This window comes from Chiloscyllium punctatum, chromosome 1 (assembly GCF_047496795.1).
Source record: "Chiloscyllium punctatum isolate Juve2018m chromosome 1, sChiPun1.3, whole genome shotgun sequence".
NCBI lineage: Eukaryota > Metazoa > Chordata > Chondrichthyes > Orectolobiformes > Hemiscylliidae > Chiloscyllium > Chiloscyllium punctatum.
Window position 1 is genome coordinate 106079825 of NC_092739.1, and position 18408 is coordinate 106098232.

At 39.5% G+C, this 18408-nt stretch overlaps 1 protein-coding gene across 1 annotated transcript in view; it reads left to right on the forward strand.

Annotated features, from left to right (window-relative positions):
- Positions 1-18408, forward strand: part of vcp (valosin containing protein) — a 72719-nt gene that overhangs the window by 43696 nt on the left and 10615 nt on the right. The window contains exons 11-14 of the mRNA XM_072571714.1: positions 1347-1511; positions 1617-1739; positions 2391-2603; positions 15833-16145. Coding sequence (XP_072427815.1) covers positions 1347-1511; positions 1617-1739; positions 2391-2603; positions 15833-16145 — 814 coding nt within the window. The remainder of the gene's footprint in view (positions 1-1346; positions 1512-1616; positions 1740-2390; positions 2604-15832; positions 16146-18408) is intronic.

Sequence of the window (18408 nt, forward strand, 5' to 3'; positions counted from 1 at the left end):
ATTTTGGTGTAGGACAATTCTGTTAATGGCCCACAGTGCCTCATGGTTTCCCAGTGTTGAGTTGCTTGATCTGCTTGAACCCTGTACTGTTTAACTTGGTGATGGTGTGGCATAACAATGGAAATTATTCTGTGTGAAGGCAGAATTTCTTCTCCATAAGGTCTATGTCGTGTTTGCTTTTAATACTGTCATGGGCAGGTGCATCTGTAGCTGCCAAATCAGTTAAGATGAGTTCAAATATGTTTTTTCCTCTTGTTGGTTACCCTCACCGCCTGCCGCAGACCGCAGACCCAGTCTAGCAGCTGTGTCGTTTAGGACCAGATCAGCTTAATCTGTAGTACTGCTGCTTTGGCACTTTTGGTGGCATTTTGTGCCCTTGTTATCTTCAGTGCTTCCTCTAAGTGTTGCTCAACATTGAGGAGAACTGATCATCAGCTGAGGGAGGATGATACATGGCAACCAGCAGGAAATTTCCTTGCACATTTTTAACTTGAAGCCTCAAGACTTCATGGGGTCAATATTGAGGACTCCCTCCTGGCTGTATACCACTGTGCCACCACCTCTGCTGGGTCTATCCTGGTGGGACAGGACATATCTTAAGTGATGGTGATGTCTGGTAGATTATCATACTCTTGGAATCATTCCTTTCCTTTCAGTGTCAGATTGTTGCTTGACTAGTCTCTGAGACAGCTCTCCCAAGTTTGGCACTAGCTCCCTGATGTTGTTAAGGAGGACTTTGCAAGGCTGAACAGGCTGTTTCTGCCGGCACCTAGGTGATTTGTCTGGATTCATTTCATACAGAGCGGTTGATACAGCTGAATGGCTTGCTGGCCCATATCAGAGGGCAATTGAGAGTCAACCACATTGCTGTGGATCACGTAGGCCAGACTAGGTTAGGATGGTAGATTTCCTTCCCTGAAGGACATTAGTGAGCCAGATGGGTTTTCTATCATCAGGTTCTTAATTCCAGATTTTCTTTTTATTATTGAACTCAAATTCCTCCATCTGACATGGCAGGCTTTGAACCTTGAATATTAGCTGAGTTTCTGGATTCACAGTCTACCAATAATGCCACTAGGCCATCATCTTCCCAATAATTGAGCATGTTCAAGGCAGAAATTAATGGGTTTCTGGATATTACTGACCTCATGAGTTATGTACAAAGTGTGCGTGAGCGATATTCAGTTAATGATTGATCATGATCTAATTGAATGGTAGAACTGACTCTGGGCCAAATGGTCAGCTCCTCTTATGTTCTTATCTGGTAGAAGGTTATTAAAACCCTGTAGTGTAAGCCAAAGTGCATGGGTTTTAGTTGATAAACACCTTTTTTTTTCTTCTTTCAGGTTGCTAATGAAACCCACGGGCATGTTGGTGCTGACCTGGCCGCCTTATGTTCTGAAGCTGCTCTTCAAGCTATTCGGAAAAAGATGGATGTTATTGACCTGGAAGATGAAACCATTGATGCTGAAGTTATGAATTCACTTGCAGTTACCATGGATGATTTCAGGGTAGGGTGCTGCTAATGAAGTACCAAACTTGGATAGCCATGTTTGTATTTGAATTAACTCAATATTTATACAATCCAAGTTGGTACATTGTTTGTTTACTTACAGTGGGCATTGAGCCAGAGCAATCCATCAGCACTACGTGAGACTGTGGTTGAGGTGCCTCAGGTAACATGGGATGACATTGGTGGACTGGAGGATGTGAAAAGGGAGCTTCAAGAACTTGTACAAGTAAGCTGTTCTGAGTTTTTAGATCTTCACAATTGGTACTAAATTTACTAGTCTGCAGTAGAAATGGTATAATTTTGTAACTCCAAAATCGTATTCAACCCATTCACTAATTTATTATAAAGTTCAGGTCAGATTTCATTAATATTAGTGATGCAAATTGATTATTTTTACCTTTTTGTCATTTACCTCGAACAATACATAATCTTGCTGGAATCTAAATTCATAAGAACCAATATCCTTCTAGTAAATAGTCTGTCAGACGTTCTTAGTCTTAGATTAAGGTACTCGTAATTTGGATATGTGTGTATACACATTCCAGCATAAATCATTGTACTGCAGTTTGGAGCTGGAATCCAGGTGATGTTTTTCTTCCCCTTCCCCTTCCCCTCTGTGTCAAGTTGTAGTGACACAATTGAGATGTTTTAATTTAGCTTAAACTAGCAACAAACTTGGCACCACTTAAGCTTTTTGATTTACTGTCATGCTAGATAGTATATTTCTCATGTGTTGACTCTTATTAAATAATCAAATTGAATTTGTGCATTCAATTATTTTATAAAGGGCCATTGTTGCTTTTGTATTTTACATGATTTTGCCCATTTCATGAATGATTATGTGAAACATAACCCAATGCAAATTTGTTTTGAACAGTATCCTGTGGAACATCCAGACAAATTTCTGAAATTTGGCATGACCCCTTCGAAGGGTGTACTATTCTATGGGCCACCTGGCTGTGGTAAAACTTTGCTGGCAAAAGCCATTGCAAATGAATGCCAGGCTAACTTTATCTCAATCAAGGGACCAGAGCTTCTTACTATGTGGTTTGGAGAATCTGAGGCCAACGTCCGAGAAATCTTTGATAAGGTACGTAAACAAATAAACTTGTAACAGGAGCACGCAACTAATTTACGTGTTTGCATTCACTAGTGTGTTTCAGACTTACTATGAATCTAAAGTAGCTTTTACTGTTAGTAAAATGCATTGAAACTTTGAATGTTGATGACTTAAAAATTTGTCACTTATGGTCCTTTCCAACATGACTACCTTTTGTACTTGTAGTCTCCCTTGACCTTTCTTAAAAGTAAATCAATAGATTGTCTGTTTGTATATAATGGACAACTCCAAAATGCTCCCTCAATGTGAGCAAACTTCTCTTTAGACAAGTGGCCTGGGTATCACTGAAGTCACTTAAAATTATGTTGCGCATCACTTAATACAGCATTCTATCATTAGTTACGTTACTTGTAGTTCAAAGAATCTCCACTTCATAAATACCTGGGATGGGAAAGTTTAGTTTGAACATGTTAAGCATATATTCCATCTGAGATTAGATTAGATTATTTGGTGTGGAAATAGGCCCTTCAGCTCAACAAGTCCACACCGACCCTTCGAAGAGCAACCCACCCAGACCCATTCCCCTACACCTAACACTACGGGCAATTTGGCATGGCCAATTCACCTAACCTGCACATGTTTGGACTGAGAGGAAACTGGACCACCCAGAGGAAACCCACGCAGACACTGGGACAATGTGGAAACTCCACATAGACAGTTGCCTGAGGCGGGAATTGAACCAGAATCTCTGGTGCTGTGAGGCAGCAGTGCTAACCAATGAGCCACCGTGCCGCCCCAGAAGAATGAGATGTGATCTTGTGGAAATGTATAAGATCCTGAGGGCATTAGGTGAAGTGAACATTGCAGAATGCTCCTCCGTTATGGGAGAGACTGGAACAAAGAGAGAGTTTGAAAAATAGTGTCACCATTTAAGAAGGAAATAAAGAGGAATTCTTCCAAGGAGCCTAGAGGTAGAGTCATTGAATACTTTTAAGGTAGAAATAGATCCTTGTCTCTCAGACTCAGGTTATCTGGGATAAGTTGGAATTGGAGTTGAGGCCACATTCGATCAGCCACAAATGTGGAGGGGCAGGCTTGGAAGAGCCAAATGGCCTACTTTGTTTTTGTGCTTGTTTATACCCCTGTGTAGAGGGAAGAGGCCCAGCTGCATGGATCTGTGTAATGGCATTCGGGGCCCAGACAAAAGATCAGGGAGAGGAATAGCCTGTACAGAAAATCCTCTGAGCAGTCTGTTATTGAACTAATACTTAGCAAGAGATGATTGTGTTGAGGCAGAGGTTCCCCGAGAGTGTTTGATTTGAAGGAGGCTCCGATCAGACAAGGCAGCTGTATGTTCTTAAATTGTATCAAAGTAGCAGAAGTCACAGTGATGTGTGACTTTGCATTTAATTTATTAATTGAAGTTAATATTGGTAATGTCGGTGTCCATGCCTTGCTTGTGATCTGAAATAAGTTCTGCAGCTGTGAAAAGAAAATTCTCAAAGTTTATTGCTGGCTAAAAACTTGCTCAAAAGATTGTATTTCCAACTGGTTTTGATGACTGAGCATGACAATTTTTGATGTTACAACTGTCCAATTGTCTAAACATATAAAGAGTGAAGGACATCACTGCCTTCAGACTATTCTAAAGCACAGAATTAACAGCTCACAGCTAAAGCATGATCAGTAATATGAATAGAAAGAGACCTATGGTCCATGCCATCTTTTGTAGAGCTAGCAAGAAGACCAGGAACACAGGACCTCAAAGTTAGTGTGAGAACAGTTTAATTCATGACTAGGGATAATGCAAGAGGGAGGACTTTTGAACTGGTTCTAGGGTGGTTAAGTCCTATTCCAGCTAGATGGGATGCACCTGAACAGAGTGTCATTATACAATGATTAGTGCAATTCAGGAGTGTTGAAACTTTCTGAGCAGGATGCAAACTAGGATGTAACACTGGAAATAAAAAGTAAGGTATAGAATTAGGAGAGGCAGGTAGCAGTAGAGTTTTTTTAAAAAAGAGTAAGACATTAGGTGGAATCAGACAGAGAGTGCAATAAAATCTAATAGCTGTTTGGCAATACAGAAATGGAATGTTGATAAAAGGCACATTTTGGCAAAGCTTTTCATCTTTCATTCATCAGGACAATTTGCAAGATGTACCAAAGTAAAGGGAAAACAGCATTTTTGTTATACGAGAGGAGAGTCTTGATTGGTTGCCAAGTGGACTCTGGTAGAGGTGTTGCAACAGAGAATGCACAAAAGAAAAGAAAATAATTACCACTAGAGAAAAAGATACTAGGAAAGGGCTTCTGCCCAAAATGGCCATTCTCCTGATCCTGGGATGCTGCCTGACCTGCACCACACCACACTACTAGGAAACTAGTCAGGCTAAAGGCTAGTAAGTCCCCTGATGGATAGCATCCTAAATCATTAAAGTAAGTATCTACAGAGATGGTGGATATACTGATAGTAATCTTAGAAGAATTCTTAGATTCTGGAAAACTGCCAATGTAAGACCCTGATTCAAAAGAGAGGGAGGCAAAAATGCTGGTAATTGTTGGGTAGTTGGCTTAACAACTGGAATTGTAATAATTCTAGAGTCCTTATAGAGAATGTAATAGCAGAGCATTTAGATACAAATTTAATCGATAGAGTCAACGTGGCTTCTTGAAGAGCATATCATGCTGAACAAATTTACTAGAATTCTTTAAGAAGGTATCCAGCAGGATAAATTTAAAAAAAGAACCAATAGGTTAATATATCTGGATTTCTAAAAAGGTTTTTGATAAGGTACCACATATAAGACTGCTTAATAAAATGAGATCCTGCACTGTTGTGCATAGTATTTTGGAATGGACGGAAGACTGGCTAGCAAATAAAAGGTTAGGATAAAGGGGGGGCATTTCAGACAAAAACGTGGAAGTAGCATAGGGATTAGTGGCTACAGAAATTTACAGGATCAATTAATAACTTGCATGAGGGATATAAATATGTAATTTCTAAGTTCGTGGATGATAAGAGAATCGCAGTGTTGAGACTGATAGTGTACAGAGGCATAGAGGCCAGTTAAGTGAGTTAGCAAAAACTTGACAGATGGAATATAATGTGGGGAAACTTGGTCAGGAAAAATAGAATGGAATATTATTTAAATGGAGAAAGACTGCAGAAAACTGAAGCACAGAGGAATTTGAGGTCATCTGGCATAAATCACAAATGATCGCATAAAGCTAGCAGGTAAGAGAGAAGTCAAATCAGATGTTTGTCTGAGTGGTGGAGCAGATTCACTGAGTTGAATGACTTACTGCAATTAGATTGAAGAGTCCATTCTTCAGCGCAATGCCTAACTCGTCAGTCAGCTTACCTTGACAGCTGTCAGTCATCACTAATTTGTGCATTCTCTCTGTAATGATTCCACCGATCAGAATCCATTTGCCAACAAATCGGCACTCCTCTCCCATTTCATATAAATGTTATTTTCCTTTTTACTTTCATTTTTATAAATTGTCCTGATGAGTTTAAAATATATGTTCTTGACAGTAAAATCTAAATTAAATCTGTTGTGTGTATACATTGAGTGCATGGGGTGTGATAAACATGTTGGTGAGCTGCAGCTGCAGAGCCATGTAACAATATGATGTGTAGCAGTAATTGAGACCTAGCTGAAGAATGGAAATGACTGGGTATAAAGTGTTTTGGAATACAAGTTGTTTTGGAGCGATAAGGAAAGGGGTGGACTAGTAGTGTTGATTAAAGAAAATATTATGGTGCTGGAGCAAGAAGCAGAAAATAGGAGCAGGCTATTCATCCCCTCAAGCTTGTGCAGCTATTCAGTATGATCATATCTAATCACCAACTTAGTATCCTGTTCCTGCTTTCTCCCCATATCCTTACAACTATATCTGTGGTGTTCTTGAAAATATTCAATGTTTGGCCTCAAATGCTTTGTGGCAAAGAATTCTACAGACTCCTCACTCTCTGGGTGAAGGCATTTCTCTTCCTCTCAGTCCTGAATGGCCAACCCCATATCCTTAAAACTGTGTCGTAGAGCTGTGATTAACTGGTTAACTGTCACCAATGTTACCTTACCATAAGCATGTAGATTTGCATGCCAGTACATGAATTCTGCTTCAGCAAGTCATGCAACTACAGGTAATTGCACACTCTTAATAGTCTTTGCCAGCTTGTTCTATTGTGTTTGCTTGGTCCAGATGGCCTATTGTTGTAGGTGAAGGAGCTTAGTGGTGTCAATGCAAATAAATGAATAAGAAATATATTAGGAACTGATGTGTGTAGTAAATATATTACAGTACTAGAAACATAAACTGAATAGCCTATCATCTCCATGTTGACTCTCCGCAAGAGCAGCACAGCTAGTTCTGTTCCTGATGAAGGACTTACACCCAAAATATCAATTTACCTGTTTCTCAGATGCTGCCTGACCTGCTTTGCTTTTCCAGCACCACACACACTACTCTGATCTCCAACATCTGCATTCCTCACTTCCTCCTAGTTCTGTTCCTCGGCCTGTCCGCTTTAGCCCAGTTTTTTTGTTCTTCAGCTGCTTATCTAACAAATCGTGCCGAACAAAGAAAAATTACAGGCTACGTTGCTTTGCACCACACCCTGTATCAAAGTAATACAAACTGATAAGTGACCCTGGAAACAAAATACTATAATGTGCACTTTCTCCCTGTGTCTGCGTGGGTTTCCTCCCACAGTCCAAAGATGTGCAGGTCAGGTGAATTGGCCATGCTAAATTGCCCATAGTGTTAGGTGCATTAGTCAGAGGGAAATGGGTTACTCTTTGGAAGGGCGGTGTGGATTGGTTGGGCCAAAGGGCGTGTGTCCACTCTGTAGGGAATCAAACCTAATCAAATGACCTCCTGTGTCAGCACACTTGAAAGCAGCCAGCAACATTCTCAATATTCCAGAAACATGTATCTTGATGTCTACACACTGTGACATCAGTAAAGCAGAAATTGAATGATCAACCCTGACTGTCTAAAAAGAAACAAAAAATGTTTTGCACTAGAAATGAGAAAATGAATTTCTGGTCACAGCGTAAAAGATAAAACTGTTTCCCTCATATGTCACCCAAGTATAATGCTACTAAAGCAGTTTGGGATGATTAATACACAACATACTTTGGCCAAAGAAAATTCATGGCCTGAAGGCTGTTTCAGAAGCTTAACGATCTGTTTTTTTTCTGAAGCTGCATCGAAAGGTATGGTTTGTACTGAATTTTGCACTCACTATCTTCTGGTAAAACAACAGAAATCACTCACAAATGGCAAAGTAATTAAAGAAGCATTGACTGTTGGTGCTGACTCTTTACTCAAAGACTTTAATAATAAAGAAAGAGTAATAACAGCAATCCAAAGCATGTTACAAGGTCAAGGTGAGTGGATCCTTTGTGTAAAAACGTCGTCAGAAACTCAGCAGTGCATCAAGACTGAATGCTTCTCGCTGCAGTTCGATGAATCCATTGACATAACCAACACAACTCAGGTGACTTTTTTTATGTGCCTGACTTATTTTTAAAAATGATTTAACTAAAGAGGATTTTCTCACCCTTTTGACCCTTAGAACAAATGGTAAGGATATCTGTAATGAATTCAAAAGGTTCAGGTTTGAGAAAAACATTCAAATCAAGGAACTGGTTTCCATTGATGGGATACCTGCCGTGTTTAATGCAAATACAGACTTCCCATTTTGCAAATATGATCCTGATTTTCCTCTCTTTTGCCAAAAACCTTTACGTAATCCACCAGCAAGCAGTTATGGACACTCATGTAATTAAGGTTATTGCTGATATTATAAACTTGATTCAAGTAAAAGCCCTTCAGTACCACTTTAAAACTTTTAATCAAACTCAGTGCTACCTACTGTGAATTAATTCTCCATACTGAAGTAAGCTTGTTACATTGAAGGAATATCCTGTAAAGCTTTTTATATCCTGAAATTGTCATTTTTCTTAAATCAAGGACTCAGTTAGCGATTAGGTAATGGTTGCTCAACTTTGGTTCCTTCTGCATAGTCACAAAACTGAGCTGAACTGTGAACTCCATGGAATGAGTAAAAACTTGGCACATATGATTAGTGCTGTGAATGCATTCGAATTGAAATTGGGCCTGTGGTCCTCCCAATTATAAAGTAAAATGCTGCAACGTTTCCCAAGTCTGGGCAGAATACTAAGGCGGATGAAAACCATCAAAAATAAAGATAAGTGGTTCCGTACAGAAAGCTCTGTACCCGAGGAGGTTAGCAGAGGAATTGATCAGACCGTTTCAACAATTGGTGTAATGATACAAATTGTTTGTCTGAAAGCTGTTCCTTCAAGGAGGCATTGGTGGGTTGGCTATCAAATTCTATCAGATATTGATTTACAATACAGTGAATTTGAGATGGAGATAATGTGAAATGATGTGGAGTGACCGTGTCATCAAGGCATAGTGATTTTTGGGAACTTATCAGCTGAGAAAAATATCTTCACATTTTAAGTTTTTCATTTTAAGCCTTTGCTTTTAAAGTGAAAGCTTACTTTGATTTGCATACCTTCCGAATAGAGATCATGGAAACATAGAATATGGGGCAGGAGTAGGGCATTGGGCTCTTCAAAATGGTCGTGGCTGATCTTCCAATTCAGTATCCTGTTCCCACTTTCATTCAAAGGATCCCCCTTTGATCCTTTTAACCCCAAGAACAAATCTATTTCCTTTTAGGCCTCCATTGCTTTCTGTGGCAGAGAATTCTACAGACTCACCACCCTCTGGGTGAAGTAACTTCTCATTTCAGTTCAAAATAGTTCTCCGTTCTTCTTTCCTTATATGTTTAGACTGTGACCTGGTTCTGGACGTCAGTCATGAAGCATCCTCCTTGTGTTTACTTTGCATAGTCCTGTTAGATATAATAGGTTTCTGAGATCCCCTCCTTATTCTCATGCTCAGCAGATCTAGCATTATGGTAGGAGAGGGAAAATGAGTTCATGTTTCAAGTCTGGTATGACTCTTATGCAGAACTAGTCTTAATCGATTCAACCTCTATTCATGAATCAGACCTGCTATTCCCAGGAATCAGCCTGGAAAACCTTCATTTCATTCCCTCCAAAACCAAAACATTCTTCCAGATAAGTGGACCAAAACCCCCCACACAGTACATGGAGTGATCTAATCAAGTCCTTGTGCAAAGGTTGAAACTTTGCCCTTTACCAATCTGTTGCTAATTGGATAATCTGTTTTTTCTCTTTTTGCTGCAAGGTAGATAACCTCTCTTTTATCCCTGTTACACTTTATCTGCCATCCATTTGCTCACTTGCTCAATTTGTCTAAAGCTCACTGAAACATCTGTGCATCCTCTTCATAGTTCACTCTCCCACCAAGCTTTGTTTTGTCTGAAAACTTGAGATTGCATTTAGTTCTCTGATCTAAGTCATTAATATTTATTGTATATAGTTGGACCTCAAGCACTGAGCCTTGTGGTATACCACTTGTGATTGCCATTTGGAAAATGACCCGTTTATTCCTACTGTTTCCTGTCTGCTAGCCAGTTCTTTATTCATGTTAGTACACTACACTAATTCCATGCACTTGAATTTTACATGCTAATCACTTATGTGGGAAATCCTTCTGTAAGTCCAAGTAAACCACCTGCATTGGCTCCTCCTTGTCAATTGTTGTAGTTACAACATCAGAATATTCCAGGAAGTTTGTCAAAATTGCTATCCCTTTTGTAAATCCACGCTGACTCTGCCCATTCCTGTCACTGATTTCCAAACGCCCTGCTATTGAATCTTTTATAATAGATTCTTGCATTTTCATCACTGCTGGTGTCGGTCTAAGTGGTCTACATTTGCCTTTTTTTCCTCTTTACATCTTTTTAAATGGTAAGGATAGTTTAGCTACCCTCCAATACACAGGAACTGTTTGAGTTGATAGAATTTTGAAGGTTGACCACAACTCATATCCTATTTGTAGGGTCACTTCCTTAAATACTCTGGGGTATAGATTATCAGGCACTGAGGGGTTTATTGATTATAATCTCATCAACGTTTCATTCTTCCCTCTCACTATACCCAGTGTTCCCCATTGTTTTTGGGACTGTGGGGCAGCACGGTGGCACAGTAGTTAGCACTGCTGCCTCACAGCGCCAGAGACCCGGGTTCAATTCCCATCTCAGGCAACTGTCTGTGTGGGTTGGACATTCTCCCCGTATCTGGTTTCCTCCGGGTGCTCTGGTTTCATCCCACAATACAAAAAATGTGCAGGGGAGGTGAATTGGCCATGCTAAATTGCCTGTAGTGTTAGGGGAAGGGGTAAATGTGGGTCTGGGTGGGTTGCTCTTCGGAGGGTTGGTGTGGACTTGCTGGGCCGAAGGGCCTGTTTCCACACTGTAAGTAATCTAAAGTAATCTAATCTCAACATTTTGACCTCTTTTGTGAAGACAGAATCAAATTTGTATTTGATTGGTCTGCCATCTTTGCTCCCCAGTATAACTTTTACTGTTTTTGACTGTAAGGAACCGATATTTGCCTTCTCTTCACATACTTAGAGTTAGAGAGATGTACAACATCAAAAAAGACCCTTCGGTCCAACTATCCATGCTGACCAGATATCCCAACCCAGTCTAGTCCCACCTGCCAGCACCCGGCCCGTATCCCTCCAAACCCTTCCTATTCATATACCCATCCAAATGCCTCTTAAATGTTGCAATTGTACCAGCCTCCACCACATCCTCTGCTTATAGAAGCTTTTACTCACTTTGTATGTTCCCTTCCAATAAAGTACTCTCATACTATTTTCTCTTTCTTAATCAATCCCCTGCCCTCTTTGCTGAAATGTTAACTGCTCCCAGTCCTCAGCTCTGCAAGGTTTTTGACCAACTTATATGCTGCTTCCTTGGGTATAGAAGTCACCTTAATTTCCCTTGTTAGCGTGGTTGGGCCATCGCTTCCATTTTTGTGCTAGACAGGAACAAACCGTTGTTGCAGATCACCTGTGCATTCAAGTTTTTGCCATTGCATATTCACCATCATACTTTGAAGTAACATTCCTCAATTTATCATAGCGAACTTACGCCTCATAGCTTTATAGTTTTCTTGATTTGGATTCAGGACTGTTATCTCAGAATCAACTGTATCATACCCCAGCTTAATGAAGAATTGCATCATATTATGGTCACTTTTTTTGGGGGGGGGGTCTGACATAGTTAGATTGCTAAGTATTTCCTTCTCACTACAGAATACCCAGTTCAGGATGGCCTGTGCCTTCTGGTTGTCTCCGAACATATAAATCCAGAAAACCATTTCGTACACGCTCAAAGAATTCATCCTGTATGGAGTTGCTACTGATTTGATTTGCCTAATGAGTATGCAGATTAAAGTCATCCATAATTGCAGCTATAACCAAGTCCAAGTATTGCACCTGCTTAACCCCAGGCTTCAAGGCACGGGCAGATAATGTCCAGTTATAAGTGTCACACTAAGAGTTGTTGAGTAGAGAATAATTAAATGTACTTGGTTTTAGATGTATATTGCACTAAAAATCAACTATTTATTCCATTTCTTTGGACTAGATTCTGGGTTTCCCTTAAATTCAAAAAGTTACCTTGTGCTTAAAGTTGGAGACTGGTCTCCAATGCAAAACATGGAATCAAAGAATCATAGAGTACAGAAGAGACCCTTTGATCCACCGAATCTACTCTGACAGAAAACTACGCTGAACCTAAAACAAAATGAAGAACAGAGGATGTTGAAGATCTGAAATAAAAACCAAATTTCCTTGAGAAACTCAGCAGGTCCATTGGTAGAGGGAAAGCAAAGTTGATATTTTGAGTCCAGTAACCTTTCTTCAGAACTGATAGTAGTGAGGAAAAGATGGTATTTCTGATGACTGGGAGTAGGGGAATGTGGTGGAGTGTGGAAGGAGTGAGCAGATGGAGATGGAGCCAGTTAGGCAGGCACTTGGCTTACGGCCTTGAATGTTATGATATTTCAAGTGTTCATCCAAGTTTTGTTTTAAAGGTTGAGGTTTCCTGTCTCAGCTACCTTCAGAGGCAGTGCATTCCAGATTCCCACCAACACTCTGGGTGAAAACATTTGTCCTGAAATCTCTTTGAAACCTCTTGCCCTATACCTTAAAGTAATACATTCAGTTGTTTCCCCTTAGTTGAGGGTTTACAACAGTCGCTATCCATCCTGTCCTTTTTTCTCTGATTATTTTTATACACCTCAAAACTAATTAGAGTTTAGAAACACAGTAGAGTTTCTAAAACAATACTACTTGTAGATATGGAAAACCAATTAAACAGTGAAATTCAATGCACATAAATTTATGGGTATAATGGGAGCCACCTTATCCTGTAGTAGGATGCTAAATACTGGAAGTGCAGTGATGGAGAAGAATTGTGAGCAACCAGAAATAGATTGCTGGAAAAGCTTAGGTCTGGCAGTATCTCTGGACAGAGAGTTAATATTTTGTGTCTAGTGACCCTTCAGAACAGATGCTGCCAGACCTTCTGAGCCTTTCCAGCAATTTTTGTTTTTGATTTACAGCATCTGCAGTTCTTTTAATTTTTAACAAGAATTGCATGTATGTTGGGTGACTATATCCGTATGTTTCTGGCAAATAGAAGCATTGCTAAATCTAATTCTTGAGGTGGAGATTATGAATCACAATTGAAAGATTTAGATTTTTTTATAGAAAAGGAGCAGTATTAAGTGAAAATAATTAATCGGGGAGGGAAAATTTAGTGGCCTGAGAATGGATCTGGTTCTGGTCAATTGAGTGAAGAATGGAAGATGAAATTAAAAAAAATAAGAATTTTATAGCACAGGAGGGAGGCCATTTGAGCCATCAAGTCTGTAATGGCTCCCGTAAGAGCAAAGAGTTATTTAATTGTTTACCACCGTTCATGGCCTATGGACCAGTGCACTTCATTTTAGGAGGAATTGGTTTGAATATGGTTGAGATATATTCTCATGAGTAAAATGTAGGAAAAGCTACTCCAGAGCTCCTGGATTCCACAAGACAGATTAGTATGGAAAAGGATTCCTAAACAAATGCCAGGTTGATCTGAAAACTGGTTTGAAACTTGAAAGGAATAGCTTTTTTTCAAAAAAATGTCATTAAGATTACTCTACGACTGTAAGCATGAGGATGGGAAGAGACAAGCAGCTGACGTGAAAGGGGCCAGTAACTTAGAAATGATAAAAGGACAAGTGGGACTGATTCAGGACCAGGGAGAGGGAGTTAAGGTTGTCCATTTTGACAGAAATTAGAAAAGCAGAATATTATTTTGGTGGAGAGAGACTGCAGAATGCTGCAGTATATAAGCATCTTGGTGCCATGTACATGTGTCACAAAACGTTAAGTACAGTATATAGGTACTGCAAGTGACTGAGAAGACACATTGAATGGGAGTGTGGAGTAGAACGTATGGAAATCATGCTACAGCTGTTGAGGGCATTGGTGAGACTCTGCCTGGAATATTATGTATCTTTTTGGTTGTTGTTCGGAGGGATGTATATGCATTGGAAGCATTTTGAAGAAAGTTCACTAGGTTGATGTTCTAAAGGAAGAAGAGCAAGCGAGTCTTATTGAAACACATAGGATTAGAAGGGGACTTGAAAGGATACATACTGGAAGGATGTTTCCTCTTGTGGGACATTATAGACCTATGGAATACAGGTTGAAAATAAGGGGTCTTCTAAATAAGAAGATGAGGAAGAATTCCTTCTGAGGGTCATCAGTCTTTTGGATACTGTTCCATAGAGTGTAATGGAGGCTGGGTCGTTGAATATATTCAAAGTGGAGTTTGGCTGGGGACGTCTGGGTATAGTTGCAAGCAAGAAATGAAGTTAAGGTCGCAATCTGACTTAGGCATGACCCTTCCAATAGGTTTGTTTGCCAAATGACCTACCTTTGCCATTTCTCATGCCATTTGCCATTCCCACGGAGGAGAGTTACTGGCTGAAATGATCAGTGAATCCCTTTGCATTTGTCTTTGCCAAGGAAGATGATGCTGACCCAATAAAGACATACACAAAAGATGCCTTGTGAGTGAGGAATAGTTACTGAAGGCACTGGGCTGGGCTAAAAGTTGTTAAAAAGCAGAGATAGTAGGACCAGATGCAATGAATCCACAGATATTGAGGAATGTAAATTTGGAGCTTTGTGGCACTGGCCATAATAGAGTCATCCTCAAGTACAAAGGTGGGATGCGAGTGGGAGAATTGCAAATGTTAACACCCATGCTCAAAAGGTAGGCCCAGCAATCTATAGGCCAGTTTGTGTAACCCATGTGGAAAAGAATTTAGATATGATCTAGGACAAAAATTTGAAGTAACTTCCACAAATGTGGATAAATTCAGGAAAGCCAACACCTTTATCTTTTACCTTCAACAAATCAGTAACAGGGTTCATGAGAGTAGTGCATTAATTTGGTTTGTGTCAGCTTCTAAGTGGTGTTGAAAAAAATGCCGCATAAGAAGTTTGTCAGCAACAGTAACGATTGTAAAGTAAAAGTGAAAGTGGCAGCATGAATAGGAGTTGAATGATTTGTAGGCAACACTAGTGGTAAATGGCTAGCTGTCTTGTTTCACATTACAGAAGGTGTTTGTAGTTTTTAGAAGTCAGCTGTGTCAGCTCCAGGGCACTGTTGTAGAAATTCCTTAGGCTCAAAGGTCAGTGTTTCATGATGGCCTTGCCTCCATCATAAGGTAAGCAGTGGGGATATTTGCTAATGATTGGGTAGTGTTCCGTACACCTGCTCAGATATTAAAGTGGTACACGGGTGCATGCAGCAGATTTGGGTAGTGTTTAAAAGTGGACTGGTGTGTGGCATAAATGTTAAGTCCCAGACAATGACCATTGCTGACAGGAAAGAATCTATCCACCTCTCATTTGCAGCACCCTCTCCCCAAAACAAAAAGGTGTACATGACTCTGACTTGGAAATATATTACTGGTCCTTCACTGTTGCTGGGTTAAAATCCTTCCTTTTCTGCAACACTTTCCTGGGCCACCTGGACTGTTGCTGTTCACAAAGGAAATTCATCACTCTTTTGAGGTTAGCTAGGGATGGATAATAAATAAAACCTATAACTTTATGAATAAGAACCATTAATCCTGAGATGTAAATCATTGTAAATGTTTGTTAAATTTCAGAACAGGTGGTCTATCTCCAAACCCAAATGATCTTCAACTAAACTTTGTCTAAATGGACGTAACATATATATGGAGCTCCATGTTCTCTTTCAGGCCCGTCAAGCTGCCCCCTGTGTGCTGTTCTTTGATGAACTTGATTCCATTGCTAAGGCTCGTGGTGGCAACATTGGCGACGGTGGTGGTGCTGCTGATCGTGTTATAAATCAGATCCTGACTGAAATGGATGGCATGTCCACCAAAAAGAATGTCTTTATCATTGGTGCAACTAACCGCCCTGATATTATTGATCCTGCAATTTTGCGTCCTGGACGCCTTGACCAACTGATTTACATTCCACTGCCTGATGAAAAATCTCGTGGTGCTATTTTGAAGGCTAACTTGAGGAAGTCTCCTATTGCTAAGGCAAGTATGCATTTTGTTTAATTTAAAATTCCAATATTATTTAACATCAAAGAATGTCTTAATCATTTGGTAATACAGCACCTGAGTGCTCAATAAAGACATGTTTTGTTGAAGACTTTTCTTTCATTCATCAGGATAGTTGGCATTTCTTGTAAATTGTCCTCATGAGATTTAGGCAAAAAACATCAACAATGCAGCAATGCTTGAATACCTTGTGATTTTTTTTCCCCTTGGAGTAACGCAGCACCAAGAACGGTTATTGATAAGGCTAACAACTTATACTGTAACATGTTTTGAGAAATTTTTAATTTTTTTATCTGATCAGAAATATGACATGAAATTTGCACAACTTTTAAAGGCTTACATAGCATATATAGTACATCCTTGTTTCATCTCAAGAATTTTTGTGGCTTTACATATGCCTGCTCTTCAGCCTAGGTTATTTGGCCCACAAAACCTGCTCTTCTATTCAGTAAAATCATGGCTGATCTAGTTGTGATCTAGACTTCAATTTCCGGCTTACATCACATTCTGTATGGTTTCCTTGCCTATCAAAAATCTAACTCAACTTTGAATAAATTCACCTATCCACTTCACTGTTTTCCCACAATCTAATAATCATCTGAGAGGGAAAAAGAAAATCTCACTCTTGAAAATGAGACCTTTTATTCTTAAACTGACTAGTTTCTAGTCTCTTCGACAAGGGGAAGCATTCTCTCAAAATATATCTTGTCAAGAACCTTCAGGATCATTTTTGGATATCTCAACTTTATTTTAAATTCCATGAGATAAATCCAACATGTTCAGCTTTTCTTCATAGTGTGGATAAGAATATAGAAACAGGAGTAGGCCATTCAGCCTTTTGAGCCTGTTCCAGCATTCAGTGAGATCTGTGGCCTAACTCCATATACTTTGCTTTGACCCATATATCTTAAATTTTTGATAAGCAAAGGGATTATCATCTCAGAATTAAAATGAACAAGTCATCTTTGCAGTTGTAGAAGAGTGATACTAGCTTTCTCTAAGTTCAGGACCCTAGTCTCAGATTTAACTCTTGTTACACTCTCTATTTTAATGAAGAAGACGACCGTCTAAATTGTAAAGAAAAGACGCCTAATTTGTATAGTATCTCCTTATAAACAACCCCTGAAGTCAATGTATCATTCTTGTAAATCCATGCCATACTCCGAGGCTTAAGGTGTGGTGCCCAGATTTGTGCTCAGTACTCAAAATGGGGCTAAATCAGAGTTTTGTATAACTACAGCGTAACTTCTACATCCTTTGTAGTCCAGTCCTCCACATATAAAGGTCACATTAGATCAGTTTCCTTGATTATTTTCTGTACCTGCTCCTGACATTTTCAAGATCAATGCAGCTCACTCCACATCTCTTTGGACATATTAGAAAGTACCCTGATTGATGCTGTTTCTAATCCAAACTGGATAATCTCACTTGCTTACGTTGAATTCCATTCAGCATAGTTTTGCCCACTCAGAGTCTTATCAATAGCCCTTTGTAATTTTATACTGTGATCCACACTGTCTACAATGCTGTCTAGCTTTGTATCATCAGCAAACGTGGATATATGATTTTCTATGCCATTATTGAAGTTGTTAGCCATATCAGTAATTTGCCCTCAATTCCATGGGCTTCTAACTTCGTTAACAGCTTCTTTATGTCGGATTTTATCCAATGCCTTCTGGAAAGCACCCTGACTACTACTTTAGTCAAAACTTCAGTGAACCATGTCAGGCATGACCTATCAGCTGGTTCTCCCTGATTAACTAAAAATTTTCAAGGTGTACAGTTTCCCCATCCTTGATTATAGACTCCCAACAATTTCGCTAATAACCAGTCTGCTGTGTAACCTTTCATATCATGAATGAATTGAGTTCAGTTGAATGAGCCTTCTCTGAATCACTACTAATGCTTGTAAATCATAATAAATTCACAGAAAAAGAATTTCAGAAAGAGGGTAAACTGATTGTGTGGTTAACCAAGAAAAGTGAGGGTAGTATCACATTGAAAGAAAAAGATATACAAGGTGGCAATTTAAAAGCCGATAAAGAAGAGAGACCAAACTGATAGGCCCCTTGGAAAACTTAAGCTAAGGAAATAATAATGGGGAAAAGATTGAATGAATACTTTACAGTAGTCTTCCCGATGGACATCAATAGAATTCCAGAAATACTAAGCCAAAGGGCAAAAGGTGGGCAAGAAATACTTCTAATAGCTATCACTAGAGAAAAGTTAATTAAAGAAATGGG